We start from the raw sequence: 26,759 nt of genomic DNA on the forward strand, positions 1-26,759 counted from the left end.
TGGACAACCACCAACCAAAACCGCCCCTTTCTTCTTCTGCAGAATTAAAGGAATCAAATCAGTCACATAAAACACAAAGAACTGTCATTTTTGGGACTGAACACGTAACAAGGCAGAATTACCAACCCAAATTCATCTCCCGGGGAGAAAAGCAGCTGAGAAATAGTGAGGGTTGAACTAAAGCTGTCACTGTTTATTAAGGACATACACACAACACAGGTGATTATTTAAATAAAAGAAGAATCAGATCACATTAGAAAAAAAAAAAAACCAGAAAAATTATGCTGGCCATGATTTATTATTACAGAATTCTCCAATTTCTGAGACTTTCACACACATAACACAAATTTAATCGTGTCTTTTGACCCTTGGGCCTTTAATAAAAACCCATGTGAACGTGCACACTTTGCTGAAGCTCCTTAACACAGGTGGACATCACAAGGCATCCTGGTGTTCCACAGGGGGGAAAAAAAAAAACCAAACAAAACAAAACAGGAAAAGCAGGTGAAATTCCCAAATTAAGGTGAAGCAACACCCTGTGATACCAAAGCACATCTGTGAAGGATTATTTTTTAAGGATGTTACACAAGAGGTAGAAGTAGGATTTTTGCAGCGTTCAAACGTCCACAGTTGTTTTACAGAAATACTTAAAAGAAGATAAAACTGATCAATCGATTTTTTTTTTTTCTTAAAGCTAAATTATAATTTGACATCTTTCTGTTGGGCCAACTGATTGTGGATCAATCCAAAAAATCTCCTTCAGGAATATTTCACCAGCAGTGTAAAACTGGCTTGTTTAAACAAATGAGTTGGACCAACAGACATGTAAAAGATACATTTTGGACACCAAACAGTTTATTAAAATATAGATGCTATTAATCTTTGTATATCTTCCATAAAAATAAAAGGAAACTTATTTTTCCTGTCTATATACTGGAAATAGCCTCATTCTGTGAAAAAAAAAACTATGCTCATTATTACTGTGCATAAACAAGTTGTATTTCATACAGTAAAAAAATGTGAAGCAATCTTTGTCTGGCAATGATCTTTGATTTATTCTCTCTAACAAACTTTTGTAATACACTATATGCAAATATTTTCCTTTTTAAAGCCCCTTTGGCAACAAGCAAAGAGGATTTACAGCTCCAGTTCCTCACCTGGTTTAAAAGTTGCTCTAACCTGATACATTTTCAATCTCTAACAGCACAGACACATTAAACACTTTTTTTTTTTTTGCACCTTTGATTACAGTATTGCTAATGAAGAAAAATAAGGACTTTTCACTCCATATAGCTCAGGAAATTGATTGGCAAAGTTGTTATTTTATTGAAAAAAAAATTACAAATCAGTATCTAAAAAAAAAAAAAAAAAAAAAACAGATAAAAATCAGACATCTCAAGTTCCACAAATCAAAAAAGTGCTGGTGACTGTCATGGATAAACTGCAGGGGAAACAAATCAAAGTCTTCACATGGTTCAGGTTCTGTTTCCCTTGAAGCAGGACAGGATAAAACAAGGTGCAAAAACTCCCAGAAATCTCCCAGTTTGGCCCCAATTTCTGCAGTAGGTCCATTCCTCAGCTTTAAGAGAAAGCAACGTTATCCTGGCTAATGCCAAGGAGTGAGAAAGCTCATAAAAAAAAAAAAAAGTTGGGAACTCATCCTTCTGGAGTTTCTGGATAATAAAGGTTGAAGGTGAACTGCTAAGCTGGGGTTTGCAAAGAGCTGCTTAACTGAAGGTTCAACCAGTGAAGCAGCAAAGCCAGACCAGGCCAGAAATCTCTTAAAGCTGTGGCTCCAACGGAAGCAGGACCATGCTCAGCCTAAATATCTAAAAATTACAATTAAAATATACATTCCAAAGTCGACTGCCCTCATATTGACTGATGTGAAGTGTCCCCTTCCCCCGTTCAACGCAACAAACGTGAAGAGTTAAACCATCAGCAACTCAAGTCCTTCCACTTTGATGACTCCTGTTAGGAAGAATAAATAAACCTGGAGGAGACTGTGGCCATAAAGAATTTAAAAATTCGTTTTGCAGCTGCAAACATGCCAAAGAAATAAAAGATATAAAGAACAAAATCCCCAAACCCACTGCTTTGGGTTGTGCCAACGTGCAGCATTTTGACATTGCAGCTCCCAAACAAAGGGACCAAGAAAACCCCACCAGCTTCCAGAGCAGGTAAAAATAGAGCTTTAAAAAAATAGACATACAGGCTTAAGGTCTGTTTGTTGCATAATCTTTACAGCATTTAAACAAAAAAAAAAAATCCAGCTTTCTACAGAATTAGAGCTCTGACTTATGAAGTCATTGAGTCCTTATCTGTGAGCATCCCACTGAGCAAAGCTGGGTGTTGTCACTGAAGGAAGAACAGATTTAACCCCCAAACAAACAGATTTTGTGCTCAGAAAATGACAAAAGGCAAGGAGTGCTAAGCCTAGAAAAGCTGAGCTTAAATCCTGCCTCGTTCTCTCCCCCTGCCAGAAGCAGCTGGGAGAGGTGATGATCCTGATCCCAGAGGGAGCACCAGACCCCTCAGCTTGAACCTGCCATTCCCAAGCCCTCTCCCAGTCCCCTCAGGCTGGGACACAGCTCAATTCCACATGATTAAAACACACAGGGGTGGAAGGATGACTTCCAGAGCGGGACAGGAACGAGCCAACTCTGCCACAGGTCTCAGCAGCACATGGGAAAAGGGAATCCTGGTTTAAGCAAAGGCAGATTCCCAGCCCCACACACCCTTCTGGCCACAGGAGTCACACAGAGGAGCGACTCTCCCCACTGGAATTAAGATTCCCAGTGTTTCCTTCCTTCTTGGAGTTCCCCTTTCCCCCCTTTGTATTCCCAAACAGAAAGGGAGGTGGCCAGGGTTGCAGATCAAACACAGTCCCGGGAAGTTGTTGTGCTCATGGCACCTCTGGAAAAGTGCACAGGAAAGCCAGGGAGCTTCCCACAAAAACCTGGAGTATCCCCACACTTATCTGAAAAGGCAACTACCTCAGCAAAGCCTCCCACTTGCATGATCTCCACCTTAAACCATTTATTTCACCAGAGGAAAAAAGGTGCCAGGAACAATCATAAGAGACTTCTTATGAACTAGAGCAGCAGTTTCCAAGCCAAGAGGCAAATAATTCCCAACTTACACCTATCCAGGTATAGACAAAAAGGATTGGTAGTGGTTCTAAATACCACCAGCAAAGAATATTCAGTGTGGAAGGAAAAAAAAAATCCAATAGCAGCAGTTCAGGAACTAAGTCCCACACACTCCTGAAAAGGCCACAGCAAGACAAGCATCATGAACTTAAATAACTTCCCTTCATGCTGCTCTAAAGAAAATAACAAATTAATACCAATTTCTGGGTTTTACTTTCTAAAAATACCATCAAAGTAATTTAACTGCCAAGGGGACCCTGTGGGTACAGAAGAAAAACAGAGATACAAAACCCATAGCCAGAAAAAAAAAACCTCAGAGTTCTTCCCCTCCTGTGGCCTCTCTTCTGGGAATTAATAAGGTTGGATCATCAGAAGCCTCCAGTTATTTATAAATAAATAAATAATCACAATTCTTAAGTCTGTGTTGTACAGGACTATCGATTTGGGATTTTTAAAGCATTAAAGATTCGCTATGAACTATCAAATCACACACTGATAATAGTCCTGACTTAAGAAGGGACCTGTTTGCTTAAACTGGAGCAATCACTGCTCCCAGGACTGGCTGCAACTCTTCATCTCATCCAAAAGTTTAAAACTGTATAAATTGAAACAGGAGAAAAACCCCAAAGAATTAAATCTCGAGAAAGCTGAGAGGGGTGAGGGAGGTGGAAATGGAAAAGGGAATAAACTAAGTTTTACCTGATTGCTTCTCAAAAGGGGGAGGGAAAGGAGGATTTTTTTTTTCTCCTCTCCAAAAAATCAAACCTAACTCCAAGCCAAAACCACCTCCCTGGTTTAAGTGTGACCTAAAACCTCAACCCTGCTTCCCTTGAAGTCAGTAACAATCAGCTCCTAAAGCCACAGGCATTACACTTGTACTTATTCATACCAAAAATTCAGTGCAAGACTTACAGAATTCGTACCCTGCTGACAAATTAACCACCAGGCAGCAAAAAAAAACGTCCTGAACAACAGAGCTGCTGCAACTCCAGGTGTTGTTTCACAAAATACAGCGGGTTTTCCCCCTAAAATACGAAAGGGGGAGTAACAAAGCAACAGAACTGAAGCGTCCTGACATGAGAACTGAAGGCAAGTCTGGGGCTGATGCTGCCCATAAGCAAATCAGTTAAAGAAATGGGTACAAAACCAAAATCATTTTTAGGTGAAGACCTGGAGTTTTTCCTGAAGAAAACAGAGCGAGGCAAAGTGAAATCCGAGCGTGTGGAGCTGGGGGGATTTGTAGGGCATGACAAGGAACATCTGACACTGGCACACGAGACCCGGGGTGACAACATTCCACAGCCACTTAAAGAGCCCCAGACTGGCCGGTCTAATGAGTGCAATTACCATAATTAACAGTGGGTGTTAATTGGAGTCCAGTGCAGCCACGCTGGAACCCTTTAAAATGCGTTTTTAAACTGTAATTGAAAAAAAAGAAGCTGTTTATCACTTTGGGAAAACGAGGCTGTTAAAGGCACATTAACTATGAACCAATTAAGACCACGTTCCTTCACAACATTAATTAACACTAATAATACAACAAGGACCCATTATGCCCTATACATTCACCACAAAACCACCCTACAAGTGTTCTGTAAACAGAAAAAGCTGACCCAGGCTTGCAAAGCCTGATTTCCTGTCCCCACAGCAATGGTAATTAAACCACAGAATCATCCACGAACTGAAATACTGCAAGCTCCACTTGTCAGCTGTGTGGGTTATTTAGTTTCACAAACACAAGTCTGACCTTGTTAAATTAGTCTGTGCAAATAAACTGCATGTGCACACCGAGAAAACACTCACACTCAAATAACTGTTACCTGTTTTTTAGGCTAAGGCTGAAAAAAAAAATGTTCTTTTAAGTTGAATTCACTTTCCGTAGAGGGGAAAAAAAAAACCAAACATAATCTTGCTACACTAATAATCTGATTTCTACCTACTTTTGCTTTTAAACTTTGCTCAGTGGATTACAATGTGTGAATTTTTGCTACAAGTTTCCACGCTACTGCCTCAATAGAGTTTTAAGGATGGCACTGTTGAGACAAAAATCTGCTCTAGGAACATCCACGGAGCCAAAACTACACATTTGGAACGTTTTGCAAGTACAAAGATATGGAAACAGCTCTCTAATCGTCCACAAAACGTCAAATTCCACATTGAACACTATGCAACGTAAAAGTCTTCATTTTTGCCTTTCAAATTTCACTTATACCACCAACTAAATTCAATTTTAAAATAAGAACTGCTCTCCAAACCATAAATACTGATACTTAAGAGCCTTAATTGATTATTAGTACATGTTAAGAGACAGTGTAACAGTAAGTTAAAGCACTAAAATATTCCTAAATGCCCTAAGAACACACCTGCAATTACTCATTCTTTGCTAATTCTCACCCTGAACATCCACACTCTGATTGTCTAAGCCACAGAACGGAGACTAAGTTAACAGCAATTAAATATATTAAGTCTTCCACACCAAAAAATAATCAGTTAAACAGCTTTGGTAACCTAGTACATAGTTAGCTCTGTGTAAATATTTTGCAAACATCCCTTCACCAAAAAAAAAAAAAAATCCCTAAATACCATGTGTATATTTATATAATAATATACAGAGTTCCTGAGTAAATCGTTAGATCTGATTATTCAGAAGATTTGGCAAAATATTTAAACTTTATATTACTAAAATAGAATTTTAAATAAACATTCAATGAACACATCAAAATAAATACGGAATGTGTCTGAAAAAAAAATTATAGTACCATGAACTTAATTACAAAATTATTGTTTGTTATTAATATAAGTGCATACTATGTTATACAGTTACTGGTTTTTAACCCACTGAGGAACCAATAAATCTAATTTCTAATCCTGAGTGACAGTTTTTCTATCACCTGCTGACGTGTACTCCAATGCAGTACACACTGCAAGGCTACAAAATCATTTTTTAATGGAAATATTGAAGTGGACTGTGCTGTGGGAAAGCTCAGTTCACACTGGTTTTGCCAGAAACTGAACTGGCAGCACGACTGCTGAAGCATCTCACACAACCAACGTTAAACACTGATTACTTCTTGTCAAAATTAGTGGTAACCTGCATGACCTGATTCCCAAAAACACAGGAGTGTGGATTCCTCCTGGCAGAGTGATGGGATGCAAACTACTCAGTGATCACTTTGGCTCTTAAAAGAACTATATTATGGTGCAAAAAAAACCCCACGAAGCCCTGAATAATTATTAAGTACCTTCAAATGTGCTAAATTATCTCATCAACAAAAAAAATGGAGAATTAAGTTCTACCACACTCTCTGGTTTCTCAGGTGACTGAGACTCACAGAGCTTTGGAAAAGCACACAAGGGAATGCTCAGCTATTGTTTAGTTCCTCTTATCATCAAAATCCTTACTGCAATACCGGCAATATTAAAACCGCATTAACACTGCAACAAGAAGTGTCTCCCAACACCAGAATCACAGTAACAGAACTGCAGCACTGACCAGGCACATGAATTAACCCTTTTGCTTTCTCAGATCCCATCAAAACTCCCTCCCCAAGGCGCTGTGCAGGACCCCAAGTCCTTCCCTCCCCATCCTCAGCCTCTCCCCCTTTTGTCGCCGCTGTTATTCCCCCGTTATTCCACAATCCTCGTGGGTTCCTCGGGCTTTCCTTGCTCCACGCTGCTTTTTCCTTGTGTGCTTGTGCCTGGAGGAGAAAGCTCCTGCAATGCCCTTTGAACTGCTCCTTGTTTCTCTGGCTCAGCCGGAGGGGTTTTATTCGGCAAAGTCATCTGCGCCGCGCACCAGAGCGCGGTGCGAGCCCGGCGCGTGGCACCAGCCAGAGCCCTGATGGCAGCTGCCAGAGCCAGGACATCTGCAACAGGAAAAAAAAACATCTTAAATCAGCGTGCAAGCCTGGAAATGTTAAAAACAACAAAAAATGGTTGGGCTCATCTCCTTAAGTGCGGTCAAGAAACAGCCGAGCTGCGTTGGTTGAACCCCATCGGTTGCGGTTCTTCTCTGCCAAAGGACAATGACAACATCTCACACTCATCGTGTCTGTGCAAAAAAGGGTCTAAAGTGCTGGTGGAGACTGGGTCAGCTGGTTGGTTGCAGGCAGTTTCTGGGTGGATTCCCCCCTGACCCCTGGCAGGGAAGGATTGTCCCAAAGAGCAGGAACACTTGTTTTGGGACGGGTCAATAAAAGCGCTGAGATCCGGTCAAATGTGGAGATAAAATCCTAAAGTAGCTCCACAGGTGATTTGTTGCTTTGTAATTGGGAGTTCTGCAAGGTCAGGCACTAAACCTGCACGTTTCTACCCGAAACTGCTGATATTTTAACTCTTTAGACACTGATTGTTGACTAGATCTGGGACTAAGTGGATCAAGCTGCACTTGGACTTCTCTAGGAAGTTTAGGAAGTGAGGGAGTCTCAAAATTTGTGACTCAACAAGAGGGACCAGGACCTGATGATACAACAATCCACTGTAACAGATGATAGAGCTGTTATTTAGAGACTGTATTGGCAATAAATCTAACCACAATCATCCACATAACCACTGTGTCCTACTTCTCATGCCTGGCCAAGAACCCTCCTTCTACTACTCCTGACTTATGCTGGGGGTTAATGTCACATGACACAATTTTAGGAGTTATTTCAGGACTCAGTTTGCATATAGGACTATTATTTAAAGGATTTGACATCATGCTTGACACCTGAATTGCAAAAGAAAAACATTTTGACTCTTTACAGTTTATCTTTCCCTTCTAACAAGGAAGAACTATCCTTTGCTGGAAGCCAAAAGGAACCTCTCTGTCCTCTCCACTGCAGCAGCAGGAAGTGCAACCCCTCTTTGGAAATCATTTTCTGAAGAAAAATAAAATTATCTTTACCCCCCAAACCCTAAATTCCTACATGTATCACCTCTACTGCTGCTACAGGTTCCTCTGGCTTTACTTCAACAGAATTTGGAATGTAATTTCTGGTGTATCTGTGACTTAGATAAGGTAGACAGACATAATTAATTAACACAACCCCAGTAAATTTATTTTTTTAATTAATTGTACTTGCTTAAAAACAAGTATATTTTTACTTTTAGGACAGTGACTTATGGTTATGTATAATACCACTGAATAGTTTTTACAGTTCTCTTTGTCAAGAGAAAAATGTTTCAAAGTGTTTAAACTAGTAACAGAAAAATAAAACAAAAATGCAACAGATCTCAAAGTAACTTAAAAAGTAACAAGTGTGTGTTTACAAATTTTCTTTCGCTGGAGTGGCGAGAACTGCTGCATATTCCAGACTGGCATGTTTTAAAATTGAGCATATTCACAATTAAATCTCTGCCAAAGCTTTTTTTTGGACTCCAGGGATGAGGAGCAGGTACCTCTCTCGTGGCTGGAGCGTGGCGCTCCGTGTCTCTGGGGATTAGCAGCATTAACAACCTCATCCTTCCGACGGGCCCGTGTCCCATGGATGGCTTCCCTGTGGTGCTCCAAGGTCGTGGATATGTTCCTGTGCACGGGGGCACCACGAAGCCTTTCCATCGTTCCTATCAACGTGACCACCTGCCAGGGAACGCCAAAAAACCGTTAAGTCTTTATAAAAAAAAAAAAAAAAAAAGCCTCCCTTAGAACAAATATAACCCCCTCCTGAAGAAGTGTAGGAATTTGCAAGGCCCACCCTGGCTTGTTCCCGCGACTGGTCGACGATCAAACGATCCACCCGGGATGGGTTGGCAGGGAGTCGGGACACAGGGGTGTTGTTGGAGCTGGATGGGCACTTCCCTGGGAAGTGTCTTGCAAGGTCAGCTTCGGTCTGAAAGGAAAATGAATACCAAGTGTAAATGTTTGAAATCAGTACAGTATGACAATCCACTCTCGGGGGGGTGTTTAGAATGATTGAGTAAATTGGAAGTGCACTTCCCATCTTTGCTTTTGACTGCATTGACTGGAAAATGTTTTCAAGTATCCTAGAATCTTAGAGTGGTTTGGGTTGGAAGGGATCTTAATGATTACCCAGTGCCACCCCCTGCCATGGGCAGGGACACCTCCCATTAGCCCAGGTTGCTCCAACCTGGCCTTGGACACTTCCAGGGATGGGGCAGCCACAGCTTCTCTGGGCAACCTGTGCCAGGGCCTCCCCACCCTCACAGCCAAGAATTTCTTCCCAAATCTAATCTAACTCCCTCAGAGTACAATGCTCAGTGGCAGGGAGTCAGGCCACAAAGGTGTTCTCTGAGCTGGATATGTGCTTTCCTGGGAAGCGAGAACCAAACCTGCCCAACTTTATTTTAACCAACTTTGGACACAGACCCAGGCAAAGGAATTCTTGTGCAGCACCCAAGGAACAGGCACTTCAGGACGTGGTTTAGTGGTGAACGTGGTGGTGCTGGTTGATGGTTGGACTTGATGATCTTAAAGGTCTTTTCCTGCCTTACTGATTCTGCAATTCTGTGAATTTAAACTCAGTGGCTCTCACTGCATCTCTCAAATGTCACATACTGTGATTATTAAAACAAAGGAACAGGTGATCACAGAAGCACAAATTGTATCTAAAGCTCATCAGGATTAAGTCAGATTTAACAAACTTATATCAGCTCTGAAAAATTATTAATACAGCTGCCAAACTCCCTGTTGAGAAAGACACTGGGCAAACCACTTCTGTAACACAGACAGTGACTAAACATCACCAAACCTATTTTTGGAGAGGAATTTTTTACACTTGGAGTAAAAAAGATACAACCACAGTAGATTCCCTGTCTCATTTCTTCAGTGTACAGTGGATACAGGAGAGAGGGCCCAGAGGCCACCCTGCAGTTCAAGGCAAGGTTAAGTCCACATTCCCACTATGTACATTCCCACTGCAAATATGTGCTGAAGTCCTTTGCTTTTTGCTTTACTGACACTTCCATATTATTTAGTCTCTGCCCTCACCTAACATGGATTTTACAAGAGCTCACTGATTCCACCTCCTCTCATCTGAGAAGCCTGAAAGGCATCCAGAAAACAAGCAGATGGGAAAAGAGTCATGGATTCATATAACACCACCAGGTATTTAAGAATCACAACTAATAAGCAATTAACTAATTGATCTGCACATTTAATAGTGCAGGCAACCTCAAATATAATAAAGGTAAAATAAAAGTGTCTGCAGGTGGAGTGTGTAACTACAAAAAGGACTGAGAAACCCCAAGTAGATCTCATGGAACAGATCAAGCGAGTCAGTTAAATCCCTTTGATTATTAAGCACATGTATGAGGATAAACAATTTTCCTTTAACCATGAAATAAAAAAATAAGAGAGAAAAACTACGATTTCATCTTCCCAAATGACTTAATTGACATAAATTCTGCCTGAGCAGGTTTGGAACAGCCTTCTTTACCACAACAGAAACCCTGGAGCAGGAATCACCATCACCCTTTCCCACTTGTAGAGAATTCCTAGGAGGCCAGACAGGCAGAGAGGAGTCTTGTTTAGGGGCATCCATGAGAGAACAACACAAGCAGTTCTATTTACACCTTCAAAAGTCCATTAGCAAGGTCCCACAATTGATGTGGGAAAGAAAAAGGTGCTCTCCAGAGGTCCAGTTTGGTCAGACACCTGTCTCTTATCAGACCAAGAATCTTCTCCAAAGTAGAAGAAATAGCCAGGCTCAGTGTACAATTAGGACAGGGATTACTGACAATTTAATTTCTGATGTCTGGCACGGAATTCAGAGATCTGACTCCTCTTGGGAAAGCACCTCCTGCTCCTTTATCATTCCCACTAATCAGCAGCATGATCCCTCCCTGGCAACAGTTCTCAGCAAGAGCATTTGAGGCAGGACAGTGATTGTAATAACAATATAAATGGTGCAATTTCCTTTGGGAGAGGGCACATCCACTCGAGACACTGCAGCTTTGCCCAGGATTAGTTGCTTAATTTTCTATATTACTAAACCCAAAGATTTAGTAAAATAAGAAACCAAAAGGGAAAGACACAAGTACAACATGGTCTCAAGTTGTGCCAGGGGAGGTCTAGGTTAGATATTAGAAAGAATTTCTTTACAGAGAGGGTGATCAGACATGGCCCAGGGAAGCAGTGGATTCTCCATCCCTGGAGATTTTTAAAAAGACTGGATGTGGCATCAGTGCCATGGGCTGGGAACCATGGTGGTAGTGGATCAAGGGTTGGACTTGATGATCTCGGAGGTCCCTTCCAACCCAGCTGATTCTATGATTCTATGAACACTGAGAGTAAAAAAACCCAAAACAACACAAAGCCAAAACAAATCAACAAAACAAAACAAACAAAACCAACCAAACAAACAAAGCCAATCAAAGAAGAAACCCTAAGTTTTCTCTTTCTTCAATATGATTTAAAATCAGTCAAGTTCTTCTCAGGAATAATTATCTGTTGGGTTTTACCTTCTTTCTCTCCTTCTCCAAAGCTCTCCACTGCTCGTAACACTCCTCCAGTCGGATGTGAAGCTCATTAGCAGGTCCACTGCGGCTCCTTGGGGGTCTGTACTTGTTGAACGGGGGTGGGAAGGCCACGTAGGGTGCAGCCACCTCCCCACAGAACAGGTCGTTGAGGAAGGGGCTCAGGGGGTTAAAGTCGTCGCAGTGAAAAAGGTCAACGAGTTCCGAGAAGGGGAACGGCGACGGGGGAAAACCCAAATTATTTGCTGACGAAAGCAGATGGTGATTAAACAGAGGCAGGCTGGGATTCTGCTTAAAATCAGACATTAACGGGAAAGGAGGAAGAAAAGAAGGGTTGATGAAGTCTGCCAGGCTGCCGCCGTTCTCACCGTGCTTTTTTGGGAACATATGGAAGGGAGGGCGGTTTGGGGCGGTACATCCCAAATGAGGAATCCAATTCCTTCTGCCTCTTCTGTCGTCTTTACTGCAGTTTTCCTGGCTCTGCTTTTTTGGAAACCTGTGGTACTTCTCAGGGTCTTCACTTACAGCCTTCTGCTGCATCACCCAGTCAGATGAGGAGTTAACAGGGAATTTATGGTACGGCCCCTCCTTATCAGTCAATGAATCCTGCTGGGATTGCCCGACGGGTTTCACTTGCTTCTGGTTTTCTGAGGTGAAATTAGAAAGCCCCAAGTTATTAGAAAAACCATTTGATATTTGCAACCTTCCGTCTTTCCTGGGAGGGAGGACAGGCAGGAGCTGTGAGTAGTAAGAGGACTGATGGGTGGGAGAACCCCCAGACATGGTTGAAACCCCTGAAGACGACTGTGGGCTTGTGACCTGTTTTCCATAGGGAACATCCAATCCAGCAGCCAGACCTTTCCCATCCAGCCATGCACATCCATGGTGTGATGAATAGCTCCCGTTCTGCACAACGTTTTTCACAGATAAATCACACTCAGCTACCTTAGGAGAGAATTCTTTCGGGCCAACATTAATCTTACGTTCATTATTATTATTATTAAAAGCACTCCCCAAAGGAAAGCCACAATGGCCGTTTTGCACGTGGGTTTCCTGGGGTTTCCTGGCTGTTTCTCCAGGGAATTTATTTTCATTAGGGGCTTGGTTGAAAAAATACAGCGATGGATGGAGTCTGTGAGCAGATCCAACATTTTCATATCTTTTAGAAAGCCAGTGGTTGTCCTGGGATACTTTATCCCAAGAGTTATCAAAGGGCTGCTTGGAAAGATCTGGGGAACACTTAGTTTGTTCTTGAGCATAATTTTTCAGGGCTTTTCCTCTTGCCCTTTCACTCTTCCAGTACTCCTTCTGAGCATTAGTGCCTTCTTTCAGCCCGCTCTGAGAAGAAAAAGGGCCAAAATTGGAGCCGAATTTTTCATGGTCTCCATTGAGCCTCACGTGGTCGTAGCTGCACAGATGCTGATCAAAGTTCACCCCGGGAAATGAAAACCCTTCCTGGGGAATCCTGTTGTTACTGTTATTTTGCAAGGAGGAATTTTCAGGGAAGCTGTTGCTCAGGACGCCGTCGGGCTGAGGGCGAGGGCCGGGTGGAGAAAGCCAAGACTCGATGAGCTGGAGATCTTCCAAACCTCTGGGCAACATCTCCACACCAGGAGGCTTCTGCAGCTGCTCCTGGTGGCAGCTCTGTGTCCTCCCCACCAGGCTTGGGAAATCCCTGCTTTCCACAGGGTGCTTGGCTGGGAATCCCCCGTTGCTTCCCAGGTCAGGCGCCCACACGGGGGGAAACAACCTTGAAAGAGAATTCCTGCAGCAGAGTTAAACATTTTACCTTTCTTTCTTTAATTTATTTAATTATTTTAAACATTTCTTACACTACACATCATGGTTATTCCCCTCCACTACACATCTTTCCCATTGCATTGTTGACCAACCATCCCCAGCTCTCCTCAAAAAAAAAAAAAAAAAAAACAAACAGAGGAGAGGAATATTCCCACTGCAGTTGAGGAAATGGGGTCTTTGAAATCTGACTACCAACAGTGTTCTCTGCTGTTTATAATACATATATTCAGAACTGCAGAGCTTATTTGGATTTATTAAATATTTTATATTCCCCTGCATTCAGTCAGCTCCCCACTGGTTAAAATTAATCATATTCTTTCCCTCCCCAAATGCTGTAAAGCTGATGGAAGACTTTGGAAAATTTGCATTTCTAACAGTTTATTGCCCCCTTTTTTTTTTCTTTTTAACTGGCAAGTAAAAACACTTCCACATTTTAAGGGAATTTATAAGACCTTCATTACTGAACTCTGAAATAATTAAAAATGGGTATCACATCTATGTGACAATGGGCATAAAAAACAACACAGAAATTTTAAGAGCTTTCAGAACAAACTTACCAATCTGTAACTGGTTCAGGCTTGTTTGGCTCCTCCAAAATGCTTGACACCAGCCCAAACATATCAGGGCCATTGCCAGAATAAGAAAGATTTATTGGTGCCCTAAAAACAAACAAACAAATAAATAAAAGCTTAGACAAATAAGTCTTTTTTCCTCCTAAACAAATCAGGCAAAAGGAAAAGCAAAGGATAAAACCTTTAATTTATTCCAGCAGCATCTGCTAGTTTGAAATTTGAATTTAATGTACTCTCAGCATCCACACACAGAAATCTTTTCCTGTATCTGTGAATTCTACAGCCCAAGAGGAGTAGAACAATTTCCTTGATTTCTTGCTTCACCAGAGACTTCCCAAGCTGTCAAGTGAAGAGACTGGAGCAGCAAGAGATTTTCCTCTCTTTCCAAGAAACAACTATTTCACAGACATTCCTTCAAACCTTGACTGTCTTGTTGAGAGGATAAATATGATCAACCTTCTCAAAATCTTGGGGATTGTAATTTATCTACTCCTGCAATTCAAAACCTATTATTTTAATCTCAAAAAAAAAAAAATGAAGTTATACTTAAGTTGAACCACTTTTTAATGCCACGTTAGAAATAACTTTATCAGGAATATTTACTAAAGTTATGATAAACACCAGAGGTGTTCAACCATCACCAGTCTTACACAAGCCCAAGTTTTACCTCAGGTGCAAAATGAGTTCTTTAGGAGCTGCCTGTGCTGACACCTGCCCCTTACTCAGAAATTAATAAAAACATAACACTGTAAGATCTCCTTCCCTGTGACACACATTGTTTTGCTTTAATAAAAGTTCACTCACAAGCTTCCTGTGGCTCAGCTGATCCCTCTCAGTGCCCCTGAAGGTCTCCCAGTCTTCCCTGGTGTCAGCTCATCCAAACTACTGCTAGCTAATGCTGCCACATAATTACTCACTAATTTTGCTGATTAACAGAGACCATAAAATGTGGGATAAACTGTTAAGACAATCACTTTGTTAATCTCTTGCTACAGTAAAAATAAGCCACTTATTCCTTACTGGCTTTTAAACACTCACCATATTTTGAATTTCCCTACCTCTTACGTCATGACTACTCAGTTCCCTCTGTAAGGGATCTGGTCTGAGTGATTTTATTTAAGCCATACAGAAGTGCAAAGACTCTTGGAAGTGTTTTATAAACATAGAACTTTTATTTGATGAGAATCTCTTCTGTGTCTTTGTGAGAAATAGCAAACTTCTCTCTTTTTCTATTTTTCTTAAAGGAGACCTCAAGGAACACTGAGTATCTGCACGCTCAGAATGGGTGTAGACATGGATTATCACTAGCAGACAAGTAGCATTTAATTTATTCAATTCCACTTTTTGTTTTTTAAAAAAAGCTACCTTGCAATAATCTAAAGGCTGCCTTTAAGAAAATACTGAATATTTTGATCAGAGGATTGTCACTGTGCTTAAACCTAACACTTAAAGCTTAAACTGTGACACTTTCCAGGGAAGACTGGCAAAAAAAAATAGCTTTTCTGCATTATATGTGTCTTCCTTAATTGTTACCTTTCAGCACCTTGTGAACTGGTGGACTTCTCTTTCTCCCCATCTCAAATTTGATCTTATTAGGAAAATTATTAAAAAAAAACAGTGAGGTACTAGAAATACTCACTAGAAAGGCATCACCAAAGTGCCAAAAGCTGCTGTGCCAGTCTGCACCAACCAACCCCCCAAAAAAGCAATATTATATTGCCATCATTTGGCATAAAGAAGGAAAGGAGAGAGAGGGGGAAGCCCAATATAAAAAACACTGTTTATGCATTTCTGAGGTTGGAATAGTTTCAATGTGACAATTTTAACTGCTGTCCACAAGCCATGAAATGATCAGGGTGAACGAGAGGACCCCTTATTTCAGTGGGTGCTCCCTGGTTACTGCCATCATTCCCTGTTCCTTGTAATCCTCATCCATGATTTTATAGAAATAATTCCTCTGGAGAGGAAAAAAAAAACCAACCAAAAAGGAGTTTTATTTGCTCTCCACTCCCAGGGAAGCTTTCAAACCCCGGTCCAGCCTTCTCTGCACCATTAATAATTTCACTGCATTAAGCTGGTGGATCAGAAGAGCCTCCAACATCAACAGCTGGACTTGGGCAGAGTAAACTTCTCCACAAAAATGTTTCATGATTCAAGTACCAAAGACCTTTCGCATTCATTCAACATCCAGAAGTGCAAAATTATTGTTTTTAACATGAACTCAAGCTTTAGTGCATTATATCAAGGGCACAACAAGCCAGTGGACTGATATATTTTCAGGAGGAGCTGGTACCATATTTATGCTTCCAGTAGCACAGGTACCACTTACACTTGACTTGTTTCTAACACTCTTCATGTTCCAGGAAATAATCTGCATTATCAAGCATGAAATCACGATCTGTGGTACTGAGGGGTGGGAGGCACTGACAGTGAGTGAGATTTTCCTTAAGGAGTTTTCAGTGGCATACAGGAGTTTCCCCATTTTGTTCCCCAAATGTGGTATTCTTTCCAAGTTTTCAGATGCTTTTACAGCTAAACACACATCTGTACACACACCTTTTTTTTCCCCCCCCCCCAACCTCTATAATAACTTTAACACAGCAAAGAAAACTCATTGAGTTTTTAGTTATCCCATGAACTCTGCCTCAAAAAAGACCCGGAATCCCATTTGTTCTGCTCCATAACAATCCCAGCGTTCCAGATCCCAGCAGGAATGCTCATACCTTTTCTTTGTGCAGTCCTGAAAAGCAGTTTTTGAGGCAACCTCCTCCCCACATCCCGACCAGTCGCTGCACAGCCGGGAAGATTCCAGGGATGGGGGGGTATTGGGAACTGCTCCCAGTAATGGGGAAAATAACTGAGTGTCCATTGTTGGGTTCTTGCTATTTACCTGTGTTGGAAAGAGAAGGGAATATTTTTATTATTATTGCACAATTCTGTAAATGAGTAGCAAAGGCAACACAGCAAAGCCTTACTTTTATTTCTTGAACTAAATAATTGTTTAGGAAAACGAAGCACCGCTGTGATAAAAAGGATAAAGTCTAAATCACATTCCCTCCCTTGCCTTAAATTGGTTCAAAGCTCTGTTTGTCTTCTAAAACCGTGTGTGTCTTCTAAAAATAAATACGTAAATAACAAAAATGACTTACTACAGAATAACAGGAATTCTCCACAGATTTCACATTGTAGGTGTTGGGGCGTCGCGTTCACGAGCTCGGAATCTTCTGCTCTATATGGCTGGGAATGCACATGGCACAGGCAAACACATCCCCTCTGGAAAACAAAGGGAAGGGCAATTATCCCACTTATATCCCTGAAAACACGAATTATTCCAACAAAGAGGACAGCAGGGAGGGACATCTGTAAACTCCACAGAGCGACCCATGGGTAAAAAAACAGTAACTCTGCTCCGGAATTATTACAAATAAATTATTTATTCAAATGTTATTTATGCCAAGAAAGGTTGGAGCAGATGAGAGTTGAGGTTGCTTCCAACCTGGAATTCAGTGAATTTAGGGGCTCTTTTTTTTTTTTTTTTTGCTTACTACAAATCATTGGTCAAACTTTGGTTTAGTGGAAGCTGTCATGGACTGGGAAGATCTCCCTGGGTATTGTCTGAAGAGGTAGTAAAGAAATATTCCCTGGGCAGGTGTGTTCCTGCCACAGGCAGAACAATCCTTTAGGGAATTTTTTGAATGAAAAAAAGTTTACACTGAGGGGTCATCACTTTCTATAAACTGGTCTTACACATCCAAACAAATCCCTATAAAAATAACAGAATTAGAGGTACTAGAACCTTGTAGAGGCTGCACAAGTACTCTGCAAAATTCCATGCAAACACACTGTCCATATTTATATCATTTTATATCAATTTATATCATTAAAGAACAGAAAATAAGGACTTCCTGGCCCAGGGACCAAATGGCACCACAGAGCTCGACTCACACAGGTTGATTCTGACCCCGCAGAAGAAGAGGAGGGTGGGACCCACATTTTGTGCTCCAAATGACTCCTGAACCCCACAAAAGTAACATTTAGGAAAGCAGTAGCTGACACCAAGGCTGAAATTCCAGGAAAAATTTATCAGCATCAACAACCACAGGCCAATGCCCGAGCCCTGGTCTTGTTTAGACTAAAAGGGAGCAACACACAGAGATAAATTCTGCTCCTTGGTGAGGGCATAAAATATTCCTGCACGGATTAAAAATAGGATCTGTAAGGAATGGGTTTATCTTTTATTTTCAGAGCCATTAATCACTGCTAATGTGAGTTGTGCAGGACAGTGTGTCTAAAGATCAGGAGATGAGGTACTTCGTGTACCCGAGATACAGCCTTGGCACTCCCAAAACAGCAGAGCTTGTCCTTCCACCCAGTTAAACACAAGTTCTCCTCTGGGATTTACAGGAAAACTAATAACAAGTTACAGTAAAAAAACACGCTCAGAATTTCAGCATTATTAAAAAAAACCCACAACAAACAAAAGGCTGCCTCGGAAAAAAAAATTAAAAAAAAAAAATCAAATTATGACAATTACAGTCTTCAGCAGGGCTTTTATTTTATCCCTTCCGCCCTGTAAATCCTGGGAAAGCTGCTGCTCTCACTAAATTATCTCTCAAAACAATAACAAAAAAACCCCACATCTAAAACCCAGGTAAGATTATCAGGACGGACTTTTTTTTTTTCCCCTTTTGAAGCATAGCAAGACACAGCTTCTGTTTGCTCCTGAAAAATAAAAGTGTGCATGTACTAAACTCTCTCCCTGCGTATGAAACTGGACACGCTTTTTCCTGAGACATCCAACATTTATTAGTCACAACTTCAAATGCACACAGGGGGCTTTCAACCTCTGCGAGCAGCTCATCACAACAGAGGAGTGAGCAAACACAAATATTTACCAAATACAGTCACTATTTCCAACAGCATCGGGCAGCTCTTTAGCATTTAGAAACTGTCCCAAAGTTTCTTTTGTTTGAGGAGAAATAAACCAGGAGAGCTTTCTTTGTCAGTGTAATGTGAAATATTTCAAGTATAAATGTGTATGAAACTAAAAAGAATCAAAGCTATTAGACAACAACACTGTTGCATCTGTGACGTGAAAAAGGAGAGATTTAGATTAAAGAAGAAATTGTTCCCTGTGAGGGTGGGGAGGCCCTGGCACAGGTTGCCCAGAGAAGCTGTGGCTGCCCCTGGATCCCTGGAAGTGTCCAAGGCCAGGTTGGACAGGGTTTGGAGCAACCTGGGCTAGTGGGAGGTGTCCCTGCCCATGGCAGGGGGTGGAAACTGGAAGAGGTTTAAGGTCCCTTCCAACCCAAACCATCCTGGAATTCCACAAGTCCAGTGTTCCCCCGCACACCAACTCACTGTTTGTCACGTGGCTCCTTTGGGCTTCCTCTCTGTCCCGAGGATTTGCTGCTGTTACACAGATGGATTCACTGCTCCTGCACCTTGAGCAGAGCTGTTACTCCTCCACTCCTCCTCCTGCCCAGTCCATTCCCTCCAGTCCCAATCCTACCAAGCCAGAACAGCTGCCAGGCACCCAGAGGCAGATGGACCTACAGCTCTCAGTAAGGGACATGATAAACATCCTGTCACTCGTCTTTGGAACAGAGAATCCTGCATGGCAGACATCTGGGAACAGCTGCTGTTGGAAGGGACCTTTGGAGTCAATGCCCTGCCACAGAGCAGGTTGTTCAGGACCTTGTGCAGTGCCAAGGATGAACAGGACAGAAGACACACAGCAGTGCCACTGTCCCCCCACGGGACCCTCTGCCACAGAGAGGAGACAAATCCTCCACACAGAGGTTTCTGCCTCACCAGCATTTCTGCCTGAGGTGGGATAAATATGGGAAGAAATCACTTCCATTGACACAGCCCCACGTGAACAAGCTCTTCATTTTCCAAAAAGCTAAAAACTGATTTACATCTTGTGCAAATCCTCTGTCTGAAGGTTTCACAGCTTTGTTTCTCATTACTGGAAATGTTTTGTTTCTAGTCCTGTCCAGCAAAGTCCTGGAAACAAGTTCAAGGCTGCAACTGCTCTTGTGAGATGGCAATGGCTGCTGAGAGGGCACCAAAGGCTCCCCTCAGGCAGACTGGAAGGAGCTTTAGGAATTTTCATAGAGACTACTAAGTGATGCCACTGTTACTTAGATCTGGGGAACCTCATGGAAACCAGAATAGTTTGGGTTGGAAGGGACCTTAAGGAGCATCTCATTCCACCCCCTGCCATGTGCAGGGACACCTTCCACTAGCCCAAGCCCCATCCAGCCTGGCCTTGGAGACTTCCAGGGATGAGGCAGCCCCAGGTTCTCTGGGAAACCTGTGCCAGGGCCTCCCCACCCTCACAGGGAAGAATTTATTCCTGTTTAGAGGTAAGAGCAGTTTATGGCTCATGTCAGACTAACAGTTCTTTGAGAGGATATGTTATAAGCTGAAAAATGATGTAATCACAGCTAAATATTTGCTTCATTATACAACTAGAAGAAGTTACTTTCATTGACACAAAGACCCACCTGACAAAGTTCCTGATTTTCCAAAAAGCATTCGGGCTAAATCAGCAAAAAGCCTTTTTACAGCCAGTTATACTAAAACTGCAGGAACTCCCTGCTACAGAGCATTGCTCAATGATGCTTTTATAAACATCTCTGGTAACAACATTAAACAACAGCACTGCACAGTGTGGTTACATTTACATTGTGTGTTCTACTCTGATTTCTTGGCAGGATAAATATTTCCTGTTTATTTCCGCTGTACCTCACCAAGAAAAAGAAAACATAAGAAAAAGCACTGTTTGGGGTTGGGTTTTGGTGTTTTGGTTGTTTTTTTGTTTGGTTGGGGTTTTTTTGTTTTGGTTTGTTTGGTTTTTTTTAGATTTCTAAGAGCTCCTACCTACAGCCTTCTTAATTTATAGCACACTGGGACTGGTGCTGCTAGTAATTCTCTGAAACTATTGGGTAAAAAAAGGGGAAAAAAAAAAATCAGAATTTCATAAATTGCTTTCTTAGGTTACCCAGGAAATGAACCAGCAGAAGTAAACAGGCAACAGGGACATGTGAAAAAAAAACCAAACTCAGGGGAGAAAAATAGGTCAGTTATTCAGATATCTCCTAATGTCAGAGATAAACCCATAAAAATAGCAGATTACTGAAGACTTCCTTCTAAATCCCAGTTTCACATCATCAAAAAGGCTTTTTGCAGCAGCAAAGGGAAATGTTCCTTTTTAGCAGTCAAATAATTAAGAAGTTTTTTTCCCACCCCCGAGGAGAAAGAATCAAGTCTGAAACACCTCTTAGACAGTCGGGGCAAAAGCCCATTAAAAAAAAAAGCACCATTTAAGGGTGTGAGGGACTAAGTACCTTGATGAGATGCTTGTTCCATATAAGAGATCTATTGCCTAGTTACCATTAAGAGCACTAATGGGCCACCTGTTTTAACAAAAGCATCTAAAAACATTCATTCAATACAAAGTTTGGGGTTTGGTTTGTTTTTGTTTTGTTTTTTTGGTTCAGAGTAACTTCCAGCAGCTGTTCTTCGTGGTAAGTCTCACAAGTGCCTTTGAGAAGAGGAGTGTGTGTGAGGATCTGCTGAATTCCCTGAAAAGAGGATCCCTCCCCTGTCCTGACCCAGTGAAATTGCTCCATCTGTGACCCAACAATCCTTTCAGGTGTCGAGGAATTTTTTGCTATGTGGTTATTCACTACGAAACAAACACATCACCTCAGTTTTTCTTTCTGTTCACCCAAGCAAATTCACTTTTTGGACTCACCTGTGGCTTGCAACGAGCAGGGGTGGCACTTTGACCACGTCCTTGTTATCAGCACGCAGCTTCTCCTCTCTGCAGTGTGCAGCATTGCTGTGCAGGCTGAAATCTAGATCCTTATGGACTGACTCAGCCTGTTTAAAAGCAATTACAAGAAAAAAAAAAAAAAAGCAATTACCAGATCTGCCAAAGTCGTACTTATGCATGAAACTCATCTCTAGCTTCCCCTCATGGCTCCTCCAAGACACACAGCCACAGCTCCTCCAGGACCACCCACACCCAACGCATTGGTGGAGCAAGGATGATTTATTTCTGTGAGATCCCACAGGACACAAGAGCTCAGCAGGGACAGAGCTGCTGATCCCAAGTCACAGGGAGCCCTGGAATGGGCAGGACAGCAGCACCAAGGATCATGCAGGCAGAGGGCTACGGGCTGACACCTCTGCTCTCTCCAACTTTATCCTGTCGGATCAAGGTCCATCCCGCAGCTCCACGTCCCCATCACATGACAGGACACCTGGGAATGCAGATATTTGGGAATGCAGCACCTTAAGGGCTCCACCCCATCTTCAGAGTCAGGGTCTGTGCATGGCAGAGGCCAGGCTGGCTCCTGCCACACACACTGTCATCCAAATCCAGGTGGGATGTAAGCCCAGCTCCTCGGGACAACACTGACACTGAGGGGCTGGAGTGTGTCCAGGGAAGGGAACAGAGCTGGGAAGGGGCTGGAGCAGCAGGAGCAGCTGAGGGAGCTGGGGGGGCTCAGCCTGGAGAAAAGGAGGCTCAGGGGGGACCTTCTGGCTCTGCAACTCCCTGACAGGAGGGGGGAACCAGGGGAGTCAGGCTCTGCTGCCCAAGTAATTTGCTAAGTAATTAGCAACAGGGTGAGAGGAAACGGCCTCAAATTGTGCCAGGGAAGGTTCAGTTTGGATATTAGGAAAATTTCTTCACTGGAATGGTGGTCAGGCATTGGAAGGGGCTGCCCAGGGAAGTGGTGGAATCACCATGCCTGGAAATGTTCAGAAGGCTTTTGGATGTGGCACTTGAGGACATGGTTTAGTGGTGAACAGGGTAGTGTCGGGGTAAGGGTTGGGTTTGATGATCTCAGAGGTCCTTTCCAACCTAAATCACAGCAAAACAATGTCCCAGGTCAGCAATCAATGCACTACACAAAAGTAAGGCTTCATCTTCACTGGCATAAAGCTTTGGCTGGGAGAAAAGGCTACTTTTATGATTAAGATAAATTAAGATAAAGTGTGCAACAATCACATTATGATAAATCCTCAACACCTGACCAAGCACCTGCTCCTGTCCTAAAGTAATAGGATGATGTCAGACTACACCCACATCCCACTGTGGATGACCTATTCTCACTTTTAAAGCGGGTTTAATGATTTTAAATGAGTTTCACAAAGCACTAACTGACACCTGAAAGCCCAAACAGCAAATCCATTGATATCTCTGAACAGGAACTACTTGAAATCATGGGAAACCTCCAAAGCATTGCAGGTGCTGCAGTTTGGCTTCACAACCTACAAAAGAGTCCCAACAAAGCCTAAAACGTACCCAGGTGTTCAAAACAGGTCTGGCCATCACACCCTCCTTCAGAAAAGTGGATTTTCAATGGCAACCGTCTGTGGCTGCCACTTTGTTTTTAGGGGTTGATACAAGCACAAGCTTCTTGCACTACTCATAAATAATTAATTCCTGAAAAGGCCCCCGTTGGGTACCTTCAGGATATGAGGGTGTCACATTAAAGCTTTGGCAGAAGCCAATGTTTTAGCAAAAGCAGCACTGCCAGCTTGCGTTGTTACACTGACAAATTAAAAATAAAAATGTTTTCAGTGAGTGCTTTAATATCATGTCCTGAACTTACAAATGGTTTTAAGTTTATTTTCTTCTGACGGTGCTCAAAAAGAACTCTAAGCAAAAAGAGCAATGCCCACAGCACACCACCAGAAGTGCTCCTTCAGCAGGGAAATAGGATGAAAGGCCATCAGATGATGCTCATTCCCTATCCCAAGTTCATTGTGACAGCAACAGTTTCCTTACCACACCCTCTCAGTCTCCCTGGAAAACCCCAAGTCCTCCCCTACTCATCCCAAAGGTGTCCAGCTCACCCTGTGACAGGATAAACAGCTCTGAGTCTGATGGATGGCTCAAAGCTCACTGGGGGAACGACATTCCTTGACAACACATCCCAAAGGAACACAATCCTCCTAATCTTAGCAGTGCAATGTCCACTCACCTTCCCACCAGTACTTTAAAATTAACACCAGAAACTTCAAATGAACCTTTTAAACAGCACCTGTAGGGTCACCCCACTGATTTTGGTGCCTCCTGATCCACATATCCCAAACCCAGGTTAAAAGGGGTAATATTTCCCCTGTATACACACGGACACACACACACACTTCCCACAATCTTCAAAATATCTAAGCCAAAAGTTTGCAATTCCATGTGCTGTGGTGCATCTAATTCTCCAGATTAATTAAAAAAAAAAAAAAAGTGATTTTAAACAGTGTTTTAGAAAGATCATAAAGAAGGCCTAAAAACTTCCACCCACACTCCTTTGCAAGTTCCAGAATCAGGTTACGTGGGAAAACTGCTGTCAAGTCTCAAGATCCACATTTCTCCTTAACACACCTTTTTTTTTTGGTTTATATTTAGGTTTATCTTTACGATGCTAAAGTGGCAGAAAGTTTGTTGTGGAAAGAGATTCCAATCTGCTCCCTGATTCCATCCCGGGAATAGTACACTGGTACCTCTGTGAGGTTCTTCTTCCTGAGCCAGAGGAAAACCCCCCCAAAAAAGAGCATTTCTGCAACATTTATATTAAAACCTTAAATTACAATGACAAGAAATTAAACAGAGTAAGGACTCAGGATACAGATTTATCTACTGGGAACTGTGGATCTGTGCAATTATCACAACTTCAGTCTGCCCCAAATCAGTCATTTCAGAAATTCAAATTTGCAGCCTCCCCACTTCTTGCTTTATTGAAGAAAAAAAAAAAAAAGGGACTAATTTGCCAGTGGGTAGTTCAGAAACAAAGCCCTGCTCTGCAATTCATTTGAACTGTTTAAAAAGTTACTGATACTGTCTTTAGTGATAGATTTTTATAGCTCTGCACAGTACTCCAAACACTCAAGTCCCACTATTCCCAAGTACTTTTACACGGAAAAATGACTGAAGCCCTTACTCTGGAGTTTCAGAGGATTTTATATTTTCCTCCAGGCTCCAAGGACACAAGAGAACTTAATGCCAGCTCCCTCTATATATTCACCTTCACTCACAACTCCTACCACGTGTCACACTCCATTATCTCCTGGCAGTCCAGGGAAACACAAGGGGATACTAAACAAACAGGTACAGAGTTTTTACTGAACTTCCACTGGCTTTAAAGTCAACTAATCCAAAGGCACCTTAAGTGCATGGTTCGTAGATTATGTCCTGTGCTGTGAAACAGGACTACTGGCACTAATATAAACCTTTTTGTTTAGGGATGTAAAATTCCAACTGAAGTCACAAAATACTTTTCCAGATTCACTATGACAGATGGACAACCCAGCACAGTTTAAACTCCACCAAACCAAAATGCCTTTCAAAACATACTTCAAACAAACGAAAATGCTGAAGTTATCCATCAATGAGTGTGTAAAAACCACACTCTTAGAAGCTACAAACTGGTAAGTGAGGTCAAATAAATAGAACTTTTTTTCACCAGCTGCATGAGGATCAGGGCACACAATACAGAGAGATTTGTATTTTAATTTCATTAGACTCCTGAGGTTGGATATTAAGCCACTTTTCCCACTTGACCGGCTGCTCACTTAGTGATATTCAAGTACTAATAGGTGTCCTCAAAGATCTCAACTCTTTCTAAAGAAAAGTGAAAGAGGATCCATTACCTGCTTGAGAAGTCACTGTGTTTCCTAGAGAAAAGACTGACATCAAGTTTCCCATCGACTTTTTATGTCTCCTTAGGGAACTCAGGTCGCCAACAGCAAGAGACATTTGCGTTTAGAGAACTATGGGGTTTTTCAGGCACCCGCAATCACAGAATCACTTGAACGGCTGAGCAACTCCCAGGCGAGTAAGTCACGGCTCTTACTTTAACCTGCAGCAACCCAAGCCAACATTACGGCGCAGAAATCCCCTGAAATCCCAGTATCGCTCCAGGCTAACACCCCCCCCCCCAGCATCTCTCCCGGAGAACAAACCCGCGGCGAGAACCAAGTTGCCCCGAGACCAACCTGCGCAGCTGCTCCCCCCCAGCCATTCCCTGCGCGGCGCCGGGAAGCGGAGCCGGCACTGGAATGCGCCAGCTACTCCAACATAGTTACAACTCCAGCCTCAGTTACTACGCGCACACTGTTGCCAGGCTGTGGGGAGCGTCTCCCCTCCGCCCCTTGGAGCCGCGGGACAAGGAAAACAAGCGGCTTTGGGGCAAGGAACCGGCCCCTGGAGGCGAAGCAGCGGCGCTGGCACAGGGACGGGAGCCTCGGAACTGCACGGGCGCGGAATTCCCGCCCGGAACGTCTCCCGAGCGGGGGTTTTATTCTCATCCAGGCGCCCTCTCCAAGTCCTCGGCGGCAGCTGAAATGCTTCCCCCCCCCCCCCCCCCAAAAAAAAAAAAAAACCCGAGGCCCCGCAGCAGAAGGGGAAGAAACGGCGAGCTCACATCGCGGGTCCCCTCGGAGCCATGGAGCGGGTGATGTCAGCGCGGGGCCGGGAGCACGATGGGAATTGTAGGCGATCCCGGCCAGCGGCGGGAGCGGCACCGCGGCGGCAGCCTCGGGACCCGCCGCCCTCAGCCGGGGTTTTATGGGCGCTGCCGGAGCTCCTTCGTTTAGTCGGGAAACTCTTCTCAGCCGGGAGAGAAGTGCGAGGGTGTGTTTGGACCGCACCTTCTCCTTCCCAATTAGCAGAAGTGATTTCTGAGTAATTGTCCTCAGGTGATCACTATACTATATTTTATAGTTTGTATTTCCTATTTTATATTTTATATTTATTTTATATTTTATATTTTATATTTTATATATTATTTTATATTTTATA

The 26,759-nt window shown here is 42.6% G+C and overlaps 1 protein-coding gene across 2 annotated transcripts; it reads right to left on the reverse strand.

The window, feature by feature from the left end:
* Positions 1 to 166: 166 nt before the first annotated feature.
* LOC116784255 (meiosis-specific coiled-coil domain-containing protein MEIOC-like) lies at positions 167 to 26,143 on the reverse strand. Of its 2 annotated transcripts, XM_032682668.1 has the most exons (9): positions 25,955 to 26,143; positions 21,705 to 21,832; positions 17,089 to 17,212; positions 16,663 to 16,829; positions 13,925 to 14,026; positions 11,553 to 13,332; positions 8,828 to 8,962; positions 8,532 to 8,712; positions 167 to 7,018 (listed from the first exon to the last, which is right to left on the reverse strand). In XM_032682668.1, the coding sequence occupies exons 4-9, from the start codon at positions 16,806 to 16,808 to the stop codon at positions 6,780 to 6,782; spliced, it is 2,583 nt and encodes an 860-aa protein (XP_032538559.1). In that variant the 5' UTR covers positions 16,809 to 16,829; positions 17,089 to 17,212; positions 21,705 to 21,832; positions 25,955 to 26,143; the 3' UTR covers positions 167 to 6,779. The 2 variants fall into 2 exon arrangements, with proteins under 2 accessions (XP_032538559.1, XP_032538569.1); XM_032682678.1 differs by lacking the exons at positions 21,705 to 21,832; positions 25,955 to 26,143 and adding an exon at positions 20,828 to 20,858.
* Positions 26,144 to 26,759: the final 616 nt, after the last annotated feature.

The sequence above is a fragment of the Chiroxiphia lanceolata genome, chromosome 1 (genome assembly GCF_009829145.1).
Source record: "Chiroxiphia lanceolata isolate bChiLan1 chromosome 1, bChiLan1.pri, whole genome shotgun sequence".
NCBI lineage: Eukaryota > Metazoa > Chordata > Aves > Passeriformes > Pipridae > Chiroxiphia > Chiroxiphia lanceolata.

What these genes read in the sequence shown, in the direction of transcription:
- LOC116784255 (XM_032682668.1), bottom strand. Translation starts at nt 16,808, where the DNA reads ATGGACACTCAGTTATTTTCCCCATTACTGGGAGCAGTTCCCAATACC. An exon ending in CCTGAACCAGTTACAGATTG is followed by an intron (nt 13,333 to 13,924) that starts GTAAGTTTGTTC and finishes ACTCTGCTGCAG; the next exon opens with GAATTCTCTTTCAAGGTTGT. An exon ending in ACGCTCCAGCCACGAGAGAG is followed by an intron (nt 7,019 to 8,531) that starts GTACCTGCTCCT and finishes TTCCTGTTGCAG; the next exon opens with ATGTCCTGGCTCTGGCAGCT.